Source organism: Heterodontus francisci, chromosome 34 (assembly GCF_036365525.1).
Source record: "Heterodontus francisci isolate sHetFra1 chromosome 34, sHetFra1.hap1, whole genome shotgun sequence".
NCBI classification, from domain to species: domain Eukaryota; kingdom Metazoa; phylum Chordata; class Chondrichthyes; order Heterodontiformes; family Heterodontidae; genus Heterodontus; species Heterodontus francisci.
In genome coordinates this window covers 15,939,362-15,962,990 of record NC_090404.1, presented here as the reverse complement: position 1 = coordinate 15,962,990, position 23,629 = coordinate 15,939,362, and the positions used below count along the sequence as shown (strand labels likewise).

At 48.1% G+C, this 23,629-nt stretch overlaps 1 protein-coding gene across 1 annotated transcript in view; it reads left to right on the top strand.

Moving 5' to 3' along the window:
• The window catches only part of LOC137349110 (mucin-3B-like), a 65,849-nt gene that overhangs the window by 11,977 nt on the left and 30,243 nt on the right, over positions 1–23,629 (top strand). Inside the window, exons 2-9 of the mRNA XM_068014463.1 lie at positions 3,011–5,272; positions 6,933–7,056; positions 9,372–9,465; positions 10,542–10,628; positions 17,732–17,848; positions 19,608–19,706; positions 21,927–22,075; positions 23,101–23,239. Of these exons, the coding sequence (XP_067870564.1) occupies positions 3,011–5,272; positions 6,933–7,056; positions 9,372–9,465; positions 10,542–10,628; positions 17,732–17,848; positions 19,608–19,706; positions 21,927–22,075; positions 23,101–23,239 (3,071 nt within the window). The remainder of the gene's footprint in view (positions 1–3,010; positions 5,273–6,932; positions 7,057–9,371; positions 9,466–10,541; positions 10,629–17,731; positions 17,849–19,607; positions 19,707–21,926; positions 22,076–23,100; positions 23,240–23,629) is intronic.

The following is a 23,629-nucleotide window of genomic DNA, read 5'->3' as shown; positions in this document are numbered from 1 at the left end:
ATCTGTCTTAGGGAAAATGTTAGAAGCTATTATTAAAGAGGTTATAACAGGGCACTTAGAAAAATTCAAGGTAATCAGGCAGAGTCAACATAGTTCTGTTAAAGGGAAATCATGTTTAAATAATTTATTGGAGTTCTTTGGGGAGTAACATGTGCTGTAGATGAAGGTGAACTGGTGGATGTATTGTACTTAGATTTCCAGAAGGCATTTGATAAGGTGCCGCATCAAAGGTTACTGCACAAAGTAAAAGCTCATGGAGTAGGAGGTAACATATTGGCATGGATAGAAGGTTGGTTAGCTAACAGGAAACCGAGAGTAGGCATAAATGGGTCATTTTCTGGTTGGCAAGATGTAACGAGTGGTGTGCCACAGGGATCAGTGATGGTGCCTCAACTTTTTACAATTTATATAAATGACTTAGATGAAGGGACCGAAGGTATGGTTGTTAAATTTGCTGATGACACAGAGAGGTAAGAAAGTAGGTTGTGAAGAGGACCTAAGGAAGCTACAAAGGGATATAGATGGAGTATAACGTGGGAATCTCCAAAGTTGTCCATTTTGGCAGGAAGAATAACAAAAAGGCATATTATCTAAATGGTGAGAGATTGCAGAGCTCTGAGATACAGAGGGATCTGGGTGTCCCAGTGCATGAATCACAAAAAGTTAGTATGCAGGTACAGCAAGTAATTAGGAAAGCTAGTTGAATGTTATCATTTATCGTGAGGGGAATTGAATACAAAAGTAGGGAGTTTATGCTTCCACTATACAGGGCATTGGTGAAACCACATCTGGAGTACTGTGTACAGTACTGGTCTCCTTATTTAAGGAAGGATGTAAATGCATTGGAAGCAGTTCAGAGAAGGTTTACTAGACTAATACCTGGAATGGGCGGGTTGTCTTATGAGGAAAGGGTGGACAGGCTAGGCTTGTATCTGCTGGAATTTAGAAGAGTAAGAGGCGATTGATTGAAACATATAAGATCCTGAGGGGTCTTGACAGGGTGGATGTGGAAAGGATGTTTCCCCTTGTGGGAGAATCTAGAACTAGGGGTCACTGTTTAAAATAAGGGGTCACCCATTTAAGACAGAGATGAGGAGAATTGTTTCTCTCAGAGGGTCGTGAGTCTTTGGAATTCTCTTCCTGAAAAGGCGGTGGAAGCCGAGTCTTTGAATATTTTTAAGGCAGAGGTAGATAGATTCTTGATGAGCAAGGGGGTGAAAGATTATCGGGGTTAGGTGGTAATGTGGAGAAATCAGTTCAGCCATGAACTCAATGAATGGTGGAGCAGGCTCTAGGGGCTGAGTGGCCTACTCTTCCTAATTCGTATGTTCATATGTAAGAGTTTTAAAAGTCTAAGGTGATAATGTGTGTGAATACATTACATATATCAGCCAACATAGCCCCAAGCTGTATTTAAGACCGTAGTAGATAGCATTATATTCGGAAGACAAATGGCATGTTGGCCTTTATTGCAAGGGGATTGGAGTGCAGGAATAAGTCTTACTAAAATTGTACAGGGTTTTGGTGAGGCTGCACCTGGAATACTGTGCGCAATTTTGGTCTCCACATTTAAGAAAGGATATACTTGCACTGGAGGCAATGCAGTGAAGATTTACTAAATTGGTCCCTGGGATGAGGGGGTTGTCCTATGATGAGAGGCTGAGTAAATTGGGCCGATATTCTCTGGAGTTTAGAAGAATGAGAGGTGATCAAATTGAGACATAAAAGATTCTGAAAGGGCTTGATAGGGTAGAAGCTGAGAGATTGTTCCCAGTGGTCAGGGAATCTAGAACACGGGGACACAGTCTCAGGATAAAGGGGTCAATCATTCAGGACTGAGATGAGGAGAAATTACTTCACTCAAAGGGTTGTGAATCTGGAATTCTCTACCCCAGAGGGTTTGTGGATGCTCCATCATTGAATACATTTAAGGCTGGGATAGATAGATTTTTAGTCTTGCAGGGAATGGAGGGATATGGGAAGCAGGCAAGAAAGTGTAATTGAAGCCCAAGATCAGCCATGATCGTATTGAATGGCAGAGCAGGCTCAATGGGCCATATGGTCTACACCTGCTCCTATTTCTTGTGTTCTTGTGTTATAGTTATATTGAAAACGCCTTAATTATGCCCAAAGGCCTCTTCAACTAAAGTAACGAATAGTGCTCAGTGGAGACAGTGTTTTGGGATTTTGGGATTACATTTTATATACCAAACTCCAGTTGCTGTTAATCTCCGCCTCCATCAGGTTTTTCCCAATGTGTGTTAAATATTGGCAAAGAATATTGAAAAATTTTGAGAGCTGAATTTGCTGGAATGGGTTGGTGGCGGGGGGGGGGGGGTCCCTTTTGGAGGGAGGATACGGGAGTGTGAACATTGGTTTGCAAACCTGCCCCACCTCTGCTGCAGACACTGCCTGTTACAAGCAGCGGATAGGCATTCGTGCCGTTAACAAACCCTGTTGCGGTATCCAATCACAGTGAAAGGTGGCGACCCAAAAGAGACCAATCACCAAATCAGTAAACCTCCCGCCCCACCCCCACAGGCTTTACAAAATTCAAATGCCTTCCACTCCCTTAACAAGACCGTGGCAAACAGCATCACGAAGGATGCAAATTGGAGCAAACCAATTGTATAATGACATCCTGCCCCTCTGTGTGCCCAACCCCACTTTGTGGGCTGTGATCTTATGGGTCCACTCACAAAACATAGGGAGCCCGGCATAATCAGGGCATGGCCCAGTTTATGGCCCTAACCACCCCTTAGGCAGTGTTATTAAGCCAGAATTGTAAAGGAAACTCAGATCGGCCATAATTACAGGGATTGTGCAAAGAATGGGATGTTACAACAATATTTCTAGTGGATGTGCTGCAGAGCTGCGTTGGTGGTTTTCTTTCCACACCCCATTTTGTTTTCTCCTTCGCTTGACTCCTTACAGAGATATGGCAGCCCACAACCCATCTCTCCCGGTATCTCACCCAAGTGTCACTCAGTCTGTCTGTCTCTCTTTCTAGGTTCCAGTGAAGTTCATCTGGCTGCAAACCTGCCAAACAACCAGGAAGATCCAGAAGATACATCCCACCCACCGCCCGAGACATCATCACACCCACCACCCAACACCTCATCCCACCCACTGCCCGAGACATCATCACACCCACCACCCAACACCTCATCCCACTCACTGCCCGAGACATCATCACACCCACCACCCAACACCTCATTGCACCCACCGCCCGAGACATCATCACACCCACCACCCGACACCTCATTGCACCCACCGCCCGAGACATCATCACACCCACCACCCAACACCTCATCCCACCCACTGCCCGAGACATCATCACACCCACCACCCAACACCTCATTGCACCCACCGCCCGAGACATCATCCCACCCACCACCCGACACCTCATTGCACCCACCCCCCGAGACCTCATTCCACCCACCGCCCGAGACCTCATCGCACCCTCCCCCCGAGACCTCATCGCACCCTCCCCCCGAGACCACATCGCACCCTCCCCCCGAGATCACATCGCACCCTCCCCCCGAGATCACATCGCACCCTCCCCCCGAGACCTCATCGCACCCTCCCCCCGAGACCACATCGCACCCTCCCCCCGAGACCACATCGCACCCTCCCCCCGAGACCACATCGCACCCTCCCCCCGAGACCACATCGCACCCTCCCCCCGAGACCACATCGCACCCTCCCCCCGAGACCACATCGCACCCTCCCCCCGAGACCACATCGCACCCTCCCCCCGAGACCACATCGCACCCTCCCCCCGAGACCACATCGCACCCTCCCCCCGAGACCACATCGCACCCTCCCCCCGAGACCTCATCGCACCCTCCCCCCGAGACCTCATCGCACCCTCCCCCCGAGACCTCATCGCACCCTCCCCCCGAGACCACATCGCACCCTCCCCCCGAGATCACATCGCACCCTCCTTCCGAGACCTCATCGCACCCTCCTTCCGAGACCTCATCGCACCCTCCCCCCGAGACCTCATCGCACCCTCCCCCCGAGACCTCATCGCACCCTCCCCCCGAGACCTCATCGCACCCTCCCCCCGAGACCTCATCGCACCCTCCCCCCGAGACCACATCGCACCCTCCCCCCGAGACCACATCGCACCCTCCCCCCGAGACCACATCGCACCCTCCCCCCGAGACCACATCGCACCCTCCCCCCGAGACCACATCGCACCCTCCCCCGGAGATCACATCGCACCCTCCCCCGGAGATCACATCGCACCCTCACCTCGAGACCTCATCGCACCCACCCCCCGAGACCTCATCGCACCCACAGCCTGCCATCTCATCATACCCACCGCCCGAAACCTCATTGCACCCACTGCCTGCCATCTCATCGAACCCACAGCCCACCACCTCATTGCACCCACAGCCCGCCACCTCATCGCTCCCACCGCCCGCCACCTCATCGCTCCCACCGCCCGCCACCTCATCGCTCCCACCGCCCGCCACCTCATCGCTCCCACCGCCCGCCACCTCATCGCTCCCACCGCCCGCCACCTCATCGCACCCACCGCCCGCCACCTCATCGCACCCACAGCCCGCCACCTCATCGCACCCACAGCCCGCCACCTCATCGCACCCACAGCCCGCCACCTCATCGCACCCACAGCCCGCCACCTCATCGCTCCCACCGCCTGCCACCTCATCGCACCCACCCTCTGAGACCTCATCGCACCCACCCTCTGAGACCTCATCGCTCCCACCCTCTGAGACCTCATTACTCCCACCGCCCGCCACCTCATCGCACCCACAGTCCGAGGCCTCATCGCACCTACCATCCGCTCTCCTGTCTCTACAAGCACCCGGCGGCCCATCGCATCAACCATCTAATGCCTCATCACAGCTACGTTCTATTGTGTCATCACACCAAACACTTAATGCCCCATCTCACCAACCACCCGTCGTCCCGTCTCGCCAGCCCCCCAAAGCTCTATCTCGCCAATGCCTTAACACCCCATCTTACCAACCCAACACCCCATCTGGCCAACCTCCTGTCGCCCCATCTTGCCAACACCCCAAAACCCCATCTCGCCAATGCTCCAACACCCCATCTCGCCAACCACCCGATGTCCCATCGCACCAACCATCTGATGTCTTCCCACACCATCCAGTCACTGTTGGCACAACACAGAAGGAGCCCTGTTCCCAAGATCAAGCCATTGCCGTTGGCTGTTTCCCTGCCAATTTGCTCAAACTTGATTTGGACATTCTTCATTCTGGGGTTCTGTCTCTTCCAGGTAGGCTGGAGATGCATTTGGGTGGCCGAAGGATGTTGGTGGTGGTGCGGGGTGGGAGTGGAGGGTTGGGGAGAAAATGTATTAAGTGTATTACACCACAAGATAATGCACAGGGTGATTCTGTAAAGATAAAGGGTGGTCAGGGCCTATGTTTTCAGGGGGTGGGTGGTGACAATTTATTGGAGTGTGTTACACACAAGGTAATACACAGAGTAATACTGTCAGCGTAAGGGACTTAGCAATGAGAACAGAAAGTGCTGGAAATACTCAGCAGGTCTGGCAGCATTTGTGTTGAGAGAAACGGAGTTAATGTTTCAGATCTGGAACTGGAAAAGTTAGAAATACAATAGTCTTTGAGCAAGTGAAAGGGGGGAGAAAAGAACAAGAGGGAAGGTCTGTGATAGGAGCGGGGGAGAGATTAAATGGCAGGTGTCATGGAACAGAATGCATATGGAGTGCTAAACAGTTTTAGTGACAGACAAAGCATGAGTCCAGAGAGAGTGCTAATGGCAGAATAATGAATAGCTCTGTGGGGGGCGGCGCAGTGGTTAGCACCGCAGCCTCACAGCTCCAGCGACCCGGGTTCAATTCTGGGTACTGCCTCTGTGGAGTTTGCAAGTTCTCCCTGTGTCTGCATGGGTTTCCTCCGGGTGCTCCGGTTTCCTCCCACATGCCAAAGACTTGCAGGTTGATAGGTAAATTGGCCATTATAAATTGCCCCTAGTATATGTTGGTGGTAGGGAAATATAGGGACAGGTGGGGATGTGGTAGGAATATGGAATTAGTGTAGGATTAGTATAAATGGGTGGTTGATGGTTGGCACAGACTCGGTGGGCCGAAGGGCCTGTTTCAGTGCTGTATCTGTCTATGTCTCTGTACGAAAGCAAAAGCATGAAAAACAACTGCACATGGTTTAAAAAAAAATTAAAAAGTAAAAAAAATAAATAAAAATAATAATAAAAAATAATGGGGCTCATGGTCTGAAATTATTGAACTCAATGTTGTGTCCGGAAGGCTGTCGAGTGCCTAATTGGAAAATGAGGTGCTGTTCTGGAGCTTGCGTTGAGCTTCAGTGGAACACTGCAGCAGACCAAGGACTGAAATGTGGGCATGAGAGCAGGGTGGTGAATTAAAATGGCAAGCCCCATTATTTTTTATTATTATTTTTATTTATTTTGCTCTTATTAAGGGACTTAGTAGTTTGGGTAAAGTGTGTAGTTAGAGCTTGCTGAGATTGGGGTTCCTGTTTGGGTTAGGGTTGGAGTTATGGTTTAATTAGATTAGGTATGGAGTTAGAGTTGGGCCTGAATTGAGCTTAGGGTTGTTTTAGACTCGGGTGTAGAGTCTAAATATAGGTAATGCAGAGCATCCTATCCAGTATGGACCAGTACAGTGTAGAACAGTCCAGTGTAATATATCACAGCCCATTCCAGTCTAGTAACAGACCATTTCATTGCATTGAGGCCTGTCCAGTGCCTTGCAGATCTCTCCAGTGCGCTGCAGGCCCAGCCAATGTAATCCATGTCTACTGTCCAGCATGGTCCAGTCTAGTCCGGCGTGGTTCAGGCCTGTCCGATGTGGTTCAGGTTGGTGTAGTTCTGTGCGTGGCTCCTTGCTGTGCAAAATGGTCTCATTATGTAGTCATACTTTTACATTGCAGGGAACAGGGACAGAAATGGTCGAGCATTGGTTGTCGTGTTGACAAAGCACGCAATCTGGGAGAATCCGAAGTGTTCCAGCACAGAACTGACCAGGATCCTGATGTACTACTATACCATCTCAAAGTAAGAATATCCAGGAACCAGACATCAGGACTTCAGCATCAGGACCACTTTTAAAGAGGGAGTCTCTCCATCAGGAACCCCTTTTAAAGAGGGAGTCTCTCCGTCAAGGACCCCTTTTAAAGAGGGAGTCTCTCCATCAGGGACCCCTTTTAAAGAGGGAGTCTCTCCATCAGGGACCCCTTTTAAAGAGGGAGTCTCTCCATCAGGGACCCCTTTTAAAGAGGGAGTCTCTCCATCAGGGACCCCTTTTAAAGAGGGAGTCTCTCCATCAGGGACCCCTTTTAAAGAGGGAGTCTCTCCATCAGGGACCCCTTTTAAAGAGGGAGTCTCTCCATCAGGGACCCCTTTTAAAGAAGGAGTCTCTCCATCAAGGACCCCTTTTAAAGAGGGAGTCTGTCCATCAGGGACCCCTTTTCAAGAGGGAGTGTCTCCATCAGGCACCCCTTTTAAAGAGGGAGTCTCTCCGTCAGGGACCCCTTTTAAAGAGGGAGTCTGTCCATCAGGCACCCCTTTTCAAGAGGGAGTGTCTCCGTCAGGCACCCCTTTTCAAGAGGGAGTGTCTCCGTCAGGCACCCCTTTTAAAGAGGGAGTCTCTCCATCAGGGACCCCTTTTAAAGAGGGAGTTTCTCCATCAGGAACCCCTTTTAAAGAGGGAGTTTCTCCGTCAGGGCCCCTTTAAAGAAGGAGTCTCTCCATCAAGGACCCCTTTTCAAGAGGGAGTGTCTCCATCAGGCACCCCTTTTAAAGAGGGAGTCTCTCCGTCAGGGACCCCTTTTAAAGAGGGAGTCTGTCCATCAGGGACCCCTTTTCAAGAGGGAGTGTCTCCGTCAGGCACCCCTTTTAAAGAGGGAGTCTCTCCATCAGGGACCCCATTTAAAGAGGGAGTCTCTCCGTCAGGGCCCCTTTAAAGAAGGAGTCTCTCCGTCAAGGACCCCTTTTAAAGAGGGAGTCTCTCCGTCAGGGACCCCTTTTAAAGAGGGAGTCTCTCCGTCAGGGACCCCTTTTCAAGAGGGAGTGTCTCCGTCAGGCACCCCTTTTGTCTCTCAAGGTAATTTTAAGCTTGGCTGATAATGTGAATTGAAGATTATCCAATTGGCTGCCACTTGGATACCCTGCTGATTTTTCCCTTCCATTGACATAATGGGTGGTGAATTTGATATCGCCAATTTTACACCATCAGCCAAAGTTAAAATTACCCCTCTTTCCCTTTCTCTGTGTCTTTCTCCCTCTTTTTCAGCCTCTCCCTTTTTTCTCTCTCTCCTTCACTCTCCATCTCTCTCTCTCTGTCTTTCCCTCTCTCTGTCTTTCCCTCTCTCTGTCTCTCTCCCTCTCTCTGTCTCTCTGTCTCTGTGTCTGTCTATCACTGTCTCTGTCTCCTCTCCATCTTTCTCTCTCTCTATCCCCGTCTCTCTCAGTCTTTGTGTCTCGCTGACTGTTTCTGTCTCTCTTTCTGTCTCTGTCTTTCTCTGTCTCACCACCTGTCTCTCTGTCTCTGTCTCTCGGCATCTGTCTCTCTCTCTTCCACTCTGTCTCTCTTGCTGTCTCTGTCTTTTGCTGTCTCGCTCACATTCACTCTTTCTGCCCGTCTTGTCCCTCTCTGTCTCTTTCTCACTATCTGTCTCTCTCACTCTGTCTCTTTCTTTCCTTCCCTCTCTGTCTCATTTACTATGTGTCTGTCTCTACTTTCACTCTGACTCTGCCTCTCTCTGTCTCCCTCCTTCACTCTCTCTTTCTGTCTCTGGCTCTCTTTTTCTGGATCTCTGTCTTTGATTCACTTTCTCTCTCTGTCTCTCTCTCTTTCTATTTCCATCTCTCTGAGTATGTATGTATCTCACTATATCTGTCTCTCTTGTCTCTCTTTCTCTGTAGAGGTGTGAAATTCACTCCCACAAAAAGCAGTAGATACTAGCTCAATTAATCATTTTAAATCTGTGATCCATCGATTTTTGCTAGCCATGGATAGTAAAGGATATAAGAACCAAGACATGTGGATGAAGCTAAGATATAGATCAACCATGATCTCATTGAACGGTGCGAAACAAGGTCGAAGGGCTGAAAGACCTCCTCCTGTTCCAATGTCTCTCTCTGTCTTTGTGTCACTCTCTTTATCTCCCTCTCTTTTTTTTCTGTCCCTCTCTCTCTCTCCCCCTCCAACTCTCCCACTCCTTCGTTTTCTCTCTCTCTCTGACTCTCTACCTCTCTTTCATCACTCTTTATCTCCCCCTCTCTTGCTTCCGCGGGCCGCCTGTCTGCTGTGCACCCCACCCCCCCCCCCACCATTCTCATCTCTCCCCTTTCTGTTTCTATTCCTGCAGAAAGCAGGTGCAAAACATGGGCCTTAGGGTCCTGATAGATGCTCGCGACTGCCGGCCAGCATCAGTCCTCTGCAGAGCCCTCCACACCTTCCAGGTGAGAACCATGACTCTGGAGCATACGGGGGTGGGAGGAGGGGGGATTTGGAGAAATTGCCACTTTTTTTTAATACATATTAATTTTGGGGGGATCTGAGCAAGGCTGGCATTTATATCCCATCCCTCGTTGCCCTGTACAGTTTGGTACAAGTATATGGCTTCCTCAGCCACTTCAGAGGATAGTTAAGCGTCAACCACATTGGCATGGGACTTGAGTCATGTATAGGCCCAGACCGGGTAAGAACAGGAGCTTTCCTTCCCCAAATGTTGGGTTTTTATAACAATCCAACATAAGGGTTCTGGATTACTAGCCCAGTAACATAATGACAGCTGTACCCAATATTGTGAATGCAGAGCCTCACTAGGCTGCCCCATCACGCAGTGAACACTGCTTTAATGTTCAGCTGATGGCTAACACTCAACACTGGGGTCTGAATCACTACCCTGATTCCAGCTGAGTAGCACAAATGTGGGGATGAAAGAATATTCTGGAGTTTTTGTTCCGTGACCTTCTGTGAGCCAAAGGTCAGGGAGTATTTATACAGACGTCTACCTCAGGAGATTAAAGGGGTGGGGTAGAGTTGCTCAGCAACATTTCCGTGGCTGTCAACAGCTGTCCGGCACCTGAGCCAAGTTGGTCAGCTAGCAAAACCTGGAGTGGATCGCTTGCAAAACATGAAAAAGAAATCCTGGTCTCCTCTTATTCCTCGGATTAGAAGAGCAGAATGCGATGGGGAGCGGGGGTGGGGAGGTGGTGATGGTGGAGGAGCTGGTAATGTGTCTGTCGCTTCTCATATTTTATGATATTCTGAAATTCCAGTGGGGAAGCTGGTGCTGCAGGAATATCAGCCCCATTTTTATTCTTTTAGTGGGGGAGTTTCACAATCTTGACTCCTTTTTTCAGGGCTTTGGTGGGGTGCGTTGCGCGGTGACGGTTGAGGTGGCACAGGAGATCTGTTTGATAAAGATGCTCCATTGTTTGGGTAATGGGAGCCTGGGGAACATTATTAAAGTGACTCCAGTGCTTTAGTTCAGACGTTCCTCTCTGATCCTTCCCCGTTTGTCTTCCCATAGAAAACTCTCCACAGTGGGATTCACTCCGTCTTGGTGCTGGCGGGCAAGGAGTCTTCAATAAGTGCGGAGGGGCTGCTGGGCTTCCAGGTACTTTAGAACCCATGTGTTTCACCTTTAGCTATTGCTATGGTAACATTAACCCCTTGGTCTTTTGTTTGATCCGTAGGGTGACCAGTGTCACCAGTCAGAATCTAATAAACATACACGCCTTTTTTTTGAAAAGGGGCACCACCAAAAAAAAGACCCAATTTGGGTCAGTAAATTACCTCATAATTGGTCATTTCCTGTTGCTATGATAATGACCTCTTAATTGGTCATTCCCTGTTGCTATGGTGATGATGACATAAATGGCCATTCCCTGTTGCCGTGGTAATAACATTGTAATTGGCCATTCCCTACGCACATACACGGTCCTTTTTTTAAAAAGGGGGCACCAAGAAAAAAAATGCCCAATTTGTGTTGGTAAAAGCTACGGTAATGAGCTCATAGTTAGCCATTCCCTGTTGCTACAGTAATGATGATGTAATGAGCTGTTCTCTGTTACTACAGTAATGACCTCATAATTGATCATTCGCTATTGCTATGGCAATGATGACATAATGGGCCATTCCCTGCTGCTATGCTAATGATGTCATAATTGGCCGTTTCCTGTTGCCACGGCAATGACATTGTAATTGGCCATTCCCTGCTGCTATGGTAATGACATTGTATTTGGCCATTCCCTATTGCTACAGTGATTGGGCATTTCCTGTTGCTATGGTAGTTCTGTCATAATTGACCCTTACCTGCTGCTAAGGTAATGGTGTCATCAAGTTTCCCCACGAGAAATTGCTGTGCCCAACTTAGATGGAACGCAGGACCCGTTGGTCTCCTTGTTAACCAGTTGACCTTGTCAGTGGAGCGGGATTTGATGTTTCAGATGTAGGGGGTGGATTTTTGCCTGTCGTCCAGGTATAAAGAATCGTCAGAGATGGCAAGCGAGAAAGAAAATCACAGAATCGTACAGCACAGAAGGGGGCTATTCAGCCCATCGTGCCTGTGACAGCTCTTTGAAAAAGCTGTCCAATTATTCCCACACCCTTGCTCTTTCCCCAGAGCCCTGCACATTTCTCCTTTTCAAGTACTAATTACTTCCCTTTTGAAAGTTACTATTGAATCTGCCTCCCCACCCTTTCAGGCCATGCATTCCAGATCATATCAACTCACTGCGTAAAAAAAAATTTTTTTTTAATTCTCCTCACTTCTCGTCTGACTCTTTTGCCAGTCTCCATAAATTAGTGGCCTCTGATTACTGATCCTCCTGCCCGTGGAAACAGTTTCTGCTTATTTACTCCATCAAAACCAGTAAGTCTCCTCTGCACCCTGTCCAATTTTGGCCAGGGAAGGATCATCTACCCGCGACGCATCTGCCTGATTCTCGCTCTATTTAAATCACGGGACAGAAGATCGGGCAGATTCTGTTACCAACCTTCGATTCCCACCGCCCGAGGTTTCTCCTCAGCGTCATGCCCAGGCAATTCTTTACTGCCGGCCAGTACAGATGAAAAAATCCACCGCCACTGAGAGACCAGTGACCGACAATAAAGCCTTTCAAGGTTTTTTCAGGCTTACAACAACCACACTTCACCTCTGGTGCTTGTATTTTAATCCATCTCCAACTCACACAACTAACCTCAATGCCTCGATGTAATGATCCAAACCGAACTGCATTCAGAGACTGGGTTAACCCTGCTCAATGCCGCAGAAAGTACCACAAGTGAGAAAAAAGTGTCATTAACTGTCAATCACAGCCAAAGGCACCAGGAAGGTAGCTGGTACGCTGACGGACATATCACTGGTGCGCAGTGAAGGCCAATGTTCTGAACATGGGTCGAAGGATACAGTAAAGGGAGCTTTACTCTGTATCTAAAACTAAAGGTTCTGTATCTGAATGCACGTAGCATTAGAAACAGGGGAATTTATTATGGGGAATAAAGAAATGGCTGACCAACTAAATGCATAGTTTGGTTCTGTCTTCACAAAGGAGGACACAAATATCATACCAGAAACGTTGGGGAACACAGGGCTTAGTGAGAGAGAGGATCTGAAAGAAATCAGTATTAGTAGAGAAATGGTGTTGGGGAAATTGATGGGATTGAAGGCCAATAAATCCCCAGGGCCTGATGTTATGCATCCCAGAGTACTTAAGGAAGTGGCCCTAGAAATGGTGGATGCATTGGTGGTCATCTTCCAAGATTCTATAGACTCTGGAACAGTTCCTACAGATTGGAGGGTAGCTAATGTAACCTCACTATTTAAAAAGGGAGGTAGAGAGAAAGCAGGGAATTATAGACCAGTCAGCCTGATGTTTGTAGTGGGGAAAATTCTAGAGTCCATTATCAAAGTTTTTATAGCAGAGCACTTGGAGAACAGTGGTAGAATCGGGCAGAGTCAGCATGAATTTACGAAAGGGAAATCATGCTTGACAAATCTACTAGAATTCTTCGAGGATGTGTTGAGGGGTTGAGTTGATGAGTAAAGTTGATGAGGGGGAGCCAGTGGATGTGATTTATTTGGACTTTCAGAAGGCTTTCGATAAAGTCCCACATAAGAGATTAGCATGTAAAATTAAAGCGCATGGGATTGGGGGTAGTGTATTGCGATGGATAGAAAATTGGCTGGTGGACAGGAAACAAAAAGTAGGGATAAATGGGTCTTTTTCTGAATGGCAGGCAGTGACTAGTGGGGTACCGCAGGGATCGGTGCTAGGACCCCAGCTATTCACAATATATATTAATGATTTAGATGAGGGAACTAAATGTAATATCTCCAAATTTGCAGATGACACAAAACTGGATGGGAGGGTGAGTTGTGAGGAGGATGCAGAGAGGCTTCAGGGTGATTTGGACAAGTTGAATGAGTGGGCTAATGCATGGCAGATGCAGTATAATGTGGATAAAAGGGAGGTTATCTACTTTGGTAGCAAAAACAGGAAGGCAGATTATTAGCTGAACAGCTATAAACTGAGAGAGGGGAAGATGCAGCGAGACCTAGGTGTTCTCATAAGCCAGCCGCTGAAGGTAAGCATGTAGGTGCAACAGGTGGTAAAAAAGGCAAATGGTATGTTGGCCTTCATAGCGAGAGGATTCGAGTACAGAAGCAGGGATGTCTTGCTGCAATTATACAAGGCCTTGGTGAGGCCACACCTGGAATACTGGGTGCAGTTTTGGTCTCCTGAGGAAGGATATTCTTGCTCTAGAGGGAGCGCAGTGAAGGTTTACCAGACTGATTCCTGGGATGGCGGGACTGACGCATGAGGAGAGATTGAGTCGGTTAGGATTATATTCGCTGGAGTTCAGCAGAGTGAGGGGGGATCTCATAAAAACCTATAAAATTCTAACAGGACTTGACAGGGTAGATGCAGGAAGGGTGTTCCCGATGGTGGGGGAGTCCAGAACCAGCAGTCATAGTCTAAGGATACGGGGCAAACCTTTCAAGACTGAGATGAGGAGAAATTTCTTCACCCACAGAGTGGTGAGCCTGTAGAATTCGCTACCACAGAAAGCAGTTGAGGCCAAAACATTGTACGTTTTCAAAAAGGAGTTAGATATAGCTGTTGGGTCTAAAGGGGTCAAAGGGTATGGGGCGAAAGCGGGAACAGGCTACTGAGTTGAATGATCAGCCATGATCATAATGAATGGTGGAGCAGGCTCGAAGGGCCAAATGGCCTACTCCTGCTCCTATTTTCTATGTTTCTATTAGATACAAAATAGATGAACTGAGAGTGCAAATAGAAATAAATAAGTACGATCCGATAGCCATTACAGAGACACGGCAGGATGACATAATTGGGACCTGAATATTGAAGGGTACTTGGCATTTAGGAAGGACAGGAAGCTAGGAAAAGGTGGAGGGGTGGCTCTGTTAATTAATGATGGTATTAACACAATAGAGAGGGATGACCTAAGTTCAGGAAACCAGTATGTAGAAGCAGTTTGGGTAGAGATGAGAAATCATAAAGGCAAGAAGTCACTTGTGGGAGTGGTGTACATGCCACCTTACATTAACCACACTGTAGGACGGGGTATAAAGGAAGAAACAATGGCAGCTTGTCAGAAAGGTACAGCGATAATTATGGGGGATTTTAACCTACATATAGACTATATTATACAATATGGATTGGAAAAATCAGATGGGCAGAGGAAGCCTACATGAGGAGTACATAGAATGTTTTTGGGATAATTTCTTGGAACAGTACGTTCTGGAACCAACCACAGAGCGGGCTATACTATACCTGGTATTGTACAACGAGGTAGAATTAATTAATGATCTCATAGTTAAGGCGCCCGTAGGTAGCAGCAATCATAATATGATTGAATTTTACATTCAGTTTGAGGGAGAGAAGAGTGGGTCCAAGACTAGTATTTTAAACTTAAATAAGGGCAATTATGAGGGCATGAAAGCAGAGCTAGCTAAAGTGAACTGGCAAATTAGTTTAAGGGATAGGTCAATAGAGATGCAGTGGCAGACATTTAAGGGGATATTTCAGAATACACAGAATAGATACATTCCAACGAGAAAGAAAACTTCCGGGGGGTGGGGATCCGCCATACGTGGTTAGCTAAAAAAGTTTGATTGTATCAAACTTAAAAAGGATATATTTATGCAAAGATGGGTGGCAGGTGAGAAGATTGGACAGGATATAAAAAACAGCAAAGAATGCTGAAAAGATTGATAAGGAAGGTAAAATTAGAGTGCGAGAGAAAGTTAGCTAGAAATATAAAGATAGATGGTAAGAGTTTCTATAGATATTTAAAAAAGAAAAGAGTTAACAAAGTGAGTGTTGGTCCTATAGAAAGTGAGTCTGGGAATTAATAATGGATAATTATTAATAAGGAGATGGCAGATGAATTGAACAGGTATTTTGCATCGGTCTTCACTATTAAGGATACAAGCAACATCCCAGAATTAGCTGTAAATCAGGAAATGGAAGGAAGGGAGGAACTCGAGAAAATTACAATCACCAGGGAAGTGGTACTAAACAAATTGTTGGAGCTGCGGGCTGACAAGTCCCTGAGTCCTGATGGACTTCATCCTAGGGTCTTAAAAGAAGTGGCTAGCGAGATAGTTGATGCGATAGTTTTAATTTTCCAAAATTCCCTAGATTCGGGGAGGGTTTTGTTAGATTGGAAAATAGCAACTGTAACTCCTTTATTCAATAAGGGAGGGAGCCAGAAAGCAGGAAACTACAGGCCGGTTAGCTTAACATCTGCGTTGGGGAAAATGTTAGAAGCTATTATTAAAGATGTTATTGCAGGGCACTTAGAAAAATCCAAAGTAATCAGGCAAAGTCAACGTGGGTTTGTAAAAGGGAAATCATGTTTAACCAATTTATAGGAGTTCTTTGAGGGAGTTGCATGTGCTGTGGATGTAGGGGAACTGGTGGATGTATTGTACTTAGATTTCCAGAAGGCATTTGATAAGTTGCACATCAAATGTTATTGCACAAAATTAAAGCTCATGGTGTAGGGGGTAACATATTGGCATGAATAGAAGATTGGCTAGCTAACAGGAAAGCAAGAGTAGGGATAAATGGTCATTTTCTGGTTGGCAAGTTGTATCAAGTGGTGTGCCACAGGGATCTCTGCTGGGGTCTCAACTTTTTCCAATTTATATAAATGACTTAAATGAAGGGACTGAAGATATGGTTGCTAAATTTGCTGGTGACACAAAGATAAGTAGGAAAGTAAGTTGTGAAGTTATATAGATAGGTTAAGTGAGTGGACAAAGATCTGGCAAATGGAGTATAATGTGGAAAATTGTGAAATTGTCCATTTTGGCAGGAAGAATAAAAAAGAAGCATATTATCTAAATGGTGAGAGATTGCAGAGCTCTGAGATACAGAGGGATCTGGGTGTCCTAGTGCATGAATCACAAAAGGTTAGTATGCAGGTACAGCAAGTAATTAGGAAAGCTAATAGTATGTTATCATTTATTGCGAGGGGAATTGAATACAAAAGTAGGGAGGTTATGCTTCAGCTATACAGGGCATTGGTGAGACCACATCTGGAGTACTGTGTACGGTACTGGTCTCCTTATTTAAAGAAGGGTGTAAATGCGTTGGAAGCAGTTCAGAGAAGGTTTACGACACTGATACCTGGAATGGGCGGCTTGTCTTATGAGGAAAGATTGGACAGGCTAGGCTTGTATCTGCTGGAGTTTAGAAGAGTAAGAGGCGACTTGATTGAAACATATAAGATCCTGAGGGGTCTTGACAGGGTGGATGTGGAAAGGATGCTTCCCCTTGTGGGAGAATCTAGAACTAGGGGTCACTGTTTAAAAATAAGGGGTCGCCCATTTAAGGTAGAGATGAGGAGAAATCTTTTCTCTCAGAGGGTCGTGAGTCTTTGGAATTCTCTTCCTGAAAAGACGGTGGAAGCAGAGTCTTTGAATATTTTCAAGGCAGAGATAGATAGATTCTTGATAAGCAAGAGGATGAAAGGCTGTTGGGGGGTAGGCGGGAACCTGGAGTAATCAGTTCAGCCATGAACTTATTGAATGGCAGAGCAGGCTCGAAGGGCTGAGAGGCCTACTCCTGCTCCTAATTCGTATGTCCGTATGTAACCCTTGCTGTACCTGTTTTGGGAGTGTTTGATGGGACAGTGCAGAGGGAGGTTTACTTTGTATCTAAGCCAATTTTTTATAAATGCACATATATTGTTGTTTTTATTAGTAAGATAAATTTCTAATCCCTTTATCTTTCGAAATTTGCTCACCAGCCTCCACGGGCTGAGCAAAAATCGTAATTTAGCCTTTGCCTGAAAAAGTTGGACAACCCTGGTGTAGAGGGAACTTTACTCTGTATCTAACCCGTGCTGTACCTGTCCTGGGAGTGTTTGATGGGGACAGTGTAGAGGGAACTTTACTCTGTATCTAACCCCGTGCTGTACCTGTCCTGGGAGTGTTTGATGGGGACAGTGTAGAGGGAGCTTTACTCTGTATCTAACCCCGTGCTGTACCTGTCCTGGGTGTGATTGATGGGGACAGTGTAGAGGGAGCTTTACTCTGTAGCTAACCCTTGCTGTACCTGCCCTGGATCTTTCGGCTCGTGGGCTTCTGGTGACCAATTGACGGAGGCATCTACCTGGAGGGAAATCTTGCTGTGCCCTGCCCTGCCCTGCTCACACACTCTATCAAAATGCTGCCCGCAGGTGGATCTCCTGACGTCAGTCCGGACCCTGTACAAGCATGTTGAGCCTGCTCAGCTGACGCGAGACTTCGCCGGAGGCTTCCCGTACATTCATGAGAAGTGGGTTCGCTATCGACTGGTGAGTATCTTGTGTGGGTTCCTGGAGCCCGAGCTGGAACCCACATCCACTGCCGTGTAACTGAGGCTCACTGAGCAGGATGGGCCCAGGTTCCATCCCCACCCATTTGCGCTGATTTGGTTGCTCGATCCCAGCTTGGGGTAGGATAGTATGGGGTGGAAGGTGATGCAGTTATAAAATCGGATTCCTCCCAATCCTGAGTGGGTGTTATTTCTTCCTCATGCATTGCTGTCTGAATGGCTGTTCAGTCACATGCTTCACACTCACTCCCTGTGGTTAAACATTGCGCTCACTGACAAATCTCTGTCACCCTGTGGAAGTCAAGCTCAATGTACAGGGTGAGATCACGCTCACTCAGTAAACAACAGTGTCCACTGTGTCTACCTGTACATACATGAGCTGACAGTGAGACTCACATCGGTCGTACAGTACCAGAGGGGAGTGAATCATTCCCTTTTACCCGCTGTGTACTGCGCATGTACAGGAGCTGACACTGAGATGCACACGGGTCGTACAGTACCAGACGGGAGTGAGTGGAGGAAGGGGAATGAGCGGTGGAGTGAGTGATGCAAACAGTGGAGGGAGGGAGAATGGGAAGGGAGTGAAGGAGTGGGGAGAAAGACATCAAGGGATGGAGGACAGGAGTGAACAGTGCAGAATGGGAAGAGGGTGTGAGCAAAGAGTGAAGGAGAAGGGGAGTGAGTGGAGCAGGGGAGGTCAAGAGTTAGCAGAGGAAGGGTGGGAGGATGTCTATGTCAGTCTCTCTCTCTCAGAAACATAGGAACAGGAGGAGGCCATTCAGCCCCTCGAGCCTGTACCACCATTCCATGAGATCATGCTGATCAGTGACCTAACTACATATACCTGCCTTAGCAGCCCCGTATCCTTTAATACATTTGGTTAACAATCAGTCTCAGATTTTAAATTAACAATTGACCCAGCATCAATTGCTGCTTGAGGAAGTGAGTTCCAAATCTCTCCCACCCGATGCGTGTAGAAGTGTTTCCTAATTTCACTCCTTAAAGGTCTGGCTCTAATTTTTCTTGATATTTGATATTGCCCATCCCTATTTGCCCTTGAATTGAGTGACGTGCTCGGCCGTTTCAGAGGGCATTTAGGAGTCAGCCACATAGCTGTGGGTCTGGAGTCACATGTAGGCCAGACCGGGTAAGGACGGCACAATTCCTTCCCTAAAGGACAGCAGTGAACCGAATGGGTTTTTACAACAATCGACAATGGTTTCATGGTCACCATTAGATTAGCTTTTTAATTCCAGATTTATTAATTGAATTCAAATTTCACCAACTGCTGTGGTGGGATTCAAACCCATGTCTGCAGAACACTAGCCTGGGCCTCTGGATTACTGGTCCAGGGACATTACCGCTGCGCAACCACCTCCCCCTAGTCTTAGACACTCCAATCAGCGGAAATAGTTTAATTCTCGATCAACCCAATCACTTCCCCATGACATCTTGAAAACTTTGCTCAAATCGCTCCTTAACTTTCTAAAATTCCACAGATTACAACCCTAGTTTGTGTAAACTCCACTGAAAAACCCTTGGTGTCTCCATCTCTCCCTCTCACTCACACAGCCTCTCTCATACAGCTTGAAGTGGTGTTAGGACCCTGCAACACATGGGAGCGCACAGGTCAGGACTGATAAACAATTAGGCCCCAACCCAAACCATTCTGTGCGGTCCGAACAAAGGAAACACCTGGGCACTTCAAACACACTAACAGAATTTACCACCTCTTCCAGCGTCTGGAGTCACTGCTCCACGCCTGCAGAGCGTCTGTCGACTTCCTGCGTAGCACAAGTGACCAACTGGAGGCCAAGCGACTGCCTGAATCTGCTGAGGTAATGGGAGCCAGATACACGTCGACACTGAGAACTAAACAAAACATACCTCTCCACTCTCAGATACCAGCTCCTCCATCACTAACACACAGCCTGTCTCACTCTCAGATACCAGCTCCTCCATCACTAACACACAGCCTGTCCCACTCTCAGATACCAGCTCCTCCATCACTAACACACAGCCTGTCCCACTCTCAGATACCAGCTCCTCCATCACTAACACACAGCCTGTCCCACTCTCAGATACCAGCTCCTCCATCACTAACACACAGCCTGTCCCACTCTCAGATACCAGCTCCTCCATCACTAACACACAGCCTGTCCCACTCTCAGATACCAGCTCCTCCATCACTAACACACAGCCTGTCTCACTCTCAGATACCAGCTCCTCCATCACTAACACACAGTCTGTCCCACTCTCAGATACCAGCCCCTCCATCACTAACACACAGTCTGTACCACTCTCAGATACCAGCTCCTCCATCACTAACACACAGCCTGTCTCACTCTCAGATACCAGCTCCTCCATCACTAACACACAGCCTGTCCCACTCTCAGATACCAGCTCCTCCATCACTAACACACAGCCTGTCCCACTCTCAGATACCAGCTCCTCCATCACTAACACACAGCCTGTCCCACTCTCAGATACCAGCTCCTCCATCACTAACACACAGCCTGTCCCACTCTCAGATACCAGCTCCTCCATCACTAACACACAGCCTGTCCCACTCTCAGATACCAGCTCCTCCATCACTAACACACAGCCTGACCCACTCTCAGATACCAGCTCCTCCATCACTAACACACAGCCTGTCTCACTCTCAGATACCAGCTCCTCCATCACTAACACACAGTCTGTCCCACTCTCAGATACCAGCCCCTCCATCACTAACACACAGTCTGTACCACTCTCAGATAACAGCTCCTCCATCATTAGCACAGCCTGTGATTGATGGTGTTGTATAAAAGAGAGTGTTATGACTGCAAGTCTTGTACTGAGGGTGTGGTGTAACAGAGTGTCCTAATGAGTGCCTTGCATTGAGGTTGGGTTGTGTAACAGAGGGAGTGTCATATCTGTAAGCTTTATATTGAGGGTGTGATGGAATAGACTCATAGAATGGTTACAACACAGAAGGGGATGAACTTTACCGACTCCCCCCCCGCCCCCCGATATCGGGGGTCGTGGCAGGGGTTGGAGGGGCGCCACGGGCCTCAACGCTGGGAAGGCACGGCCCCGTATTGCCAGCGGCAGCAAGGCCTCCTGGCAGCTGCTCGGTGACGGGACCGCCATTTAAATATGTTAATAAATGTAAATGAACGAATTAATGTCTTAGCTGGTACCGCCAGCAGTTCCGCTCCGATATTGCGGTGGGTGGCCGGCACTCCCGTGTATGCATATAACTTTAAAAATTTGAATTAAATTTAAGGGCTTGAAGCCAGGACGGACCCCCCGCCACCCCCCCCCCCCCGTCTCCTCCACGTTATCCTGGGCCAGCGGACAGTGGGTGCAGTCCACCCCGTCCATTTAAACGAGCCACTGCGTTTAATATCACGGCAGCTCCGTGACGAGCGGTTAGTTTACGTCTGCCGCCTGTTCTTGTGCGACAGACATCTAAAATCCAGCCCAAGGAGTCCATTCGGCCCGTCGTGTCCGTGCCAACTGTCCGCAAGAGCAACTCCACCTCATCCCGCTCCCCTGCCCTTTCCCCGTAGTCCTGCAAATTTTTTTTTTGTCTTAGTAACAATTCAATTCCCTCTTGAATGCCTCGATTGAATCTGCCTCCACCGCACTCACAGGCAGTGGGTTCCAGATGCTGACCACCCGCTGCGTAAAAAAGGGTTTCCTCATGTCACCGTTGCCTCTTTTCCCAATCACCTTAAATCCGGTGCCCTCTGGTTCTGGATCCTTCGGCCAGTGGAAACAGTTTCTCCCCAGCTACTCTGTCCAGACCCCTCATGATTTTAAACACCCCTATCCAATCTCCTCTTAACCTTCTTTTCTCCAAGGAGAACAGCCCCAGCTTCTCCAATCTGTCCACATCACTGAAGAGGGAGTGTCATCACTGCAAGCTTTATATTGAGGGTGGGCTGTGCAAGAGAAGAGAGCGTTCTAACTGAAAGCGTTATATTGAGGGTGGGTTATGTGACAAGGACTACTTAAATATTTAGGGCTGTGAGCGTGTCTCCCTGTGACATAATTTTCTGTTTGTGTGACAGGAAATTCCTGTTCTTATAGAAGAGGATCAGATGATAATGAGACAGGTGCTGCAGGATGCAAGGCTCATTGGACTTCAGCAGGAAGGAGCTGCCATATTGGTGAAGCTGAGGAGAGAGACGGTCACCATCAGCGGCTCAGAGGATTACATGTGAGTTTCAAAATGGTGACCCCATTGGGACGAGGCACAGCGCGTGCATTTAGAGATCAAACGTCCATCGTGCCAGAAGTTCAAGTCCATTTGGGTACACTGGTCCCCGCTGTCTGCGGCTGGATTTGACCCCAGGTTTTTAGGTGGTGAAAGTCAATGATCGGTCCCACTGCCCCATGCAGTCCCCCATCAGAGAGGAGATCTTCAACCCCCTCTTTAGGGGCTGGATTTGACAACAGCAGGTGAAAGTACCCAGTTATCCAATTACAGTGTCCGAGTTGGATATTCCTGGAATTGTGAGCATTCTTTTTAATAATGTAACTTGGCAGACGGTCCCTCGCAATCTCTCGTTAATGACTTGGCTCTGTCTGAAAGGTCACAATTGCCCTCACAATGCTGCTGATTATTCCAATCACCACCACCCGCCCTCCCCATCCCCCCCCCCCCCTCCCGACCGTGGGCTCCTTTCTATCTCAGGAATGTCACTGTCCCATGACGTTCAGAGCCCCTCCCCCGCAGCCTCTGAAGCCTTGCTGCCGGCCAACAGAATTCCGGTCCCACGAAAACAGTGTGATTCAGAAATGCAGAGATCAGGGTTCAGCCGATGGGGGCTGGAAACTGGGCTCTCTTGGCATCTGAGGCGTTTTTTTTTAAAGCAGTGCCTCTTTTTTTTTAACTGTTCGACAGCTAAACTGATAGACAATTGTTGTTTAACACAGTACTTTGGTTGCAAGGGTACAGAATTGTTTATGTTACTGGATTAATTTGTCTGACGGGGGTGGGGCGCAGTGGGGTGTGGTGGTGGTGCTGGGTGGGGCAGTGCGTCAGATACTGACCTTTCAGTGTCTGGGACCAGAGGTCAAATCGGTCCTCGACAGAGGGGGAATGAAGGTCTGCTCTGTCTGATGGGGGACCGGGTGGGGCAGTGGGTGAGGCCCCGTCTGCAACCCAGTCGCTGTTCATTATCAGCAAGGAAAGCAAACCAAATTGCCTCTACTGATTGCGGCATTCTAAATTACCGACAGGCATGACATGGAGATGACCTGTGCCCTCTATAACCAGGTGGATGAGGAGGTCCATCGCCTGGTTCAGGTGTCCAACCAGCGCCAGAAGGACCTGGAAAGTCTGGCTGAGTTCTGGTGCTTCGAGGACCAGTTTCGAGAGGTACTCGGCAGGGTTGACGGGCTGGCGGGAAGTGAGCCGGAGATGTTTGTTTATGATTTTCTTCATTTCACGTTCTCCTCCCGGCACGCAGGGTTTTACGGCAGCAAAAGCAGAACAGTACAGCAGCTGGAAATATGAAATAAAAACAGTAAATGCTGGAATGCTCAGCAGGTCGGGCAAAATTTGTGTGGAGAGACAGACAGACGGACAGAGCTAACTTTTCAGGTCCAGGATCTGTCATCAGAAATGGAAAATGTTTGAGATGCAGGGGGCACAGCCTTAACATTAGAGCTAGGCCGTTCAGTGGTGATGCCAGGAAGCCGTTCTTCGGACAAAGGGTAGCTCTTTCAGAGAGCAGGCGCAGGCACGATGGGCCGAATGGCCTCCTTC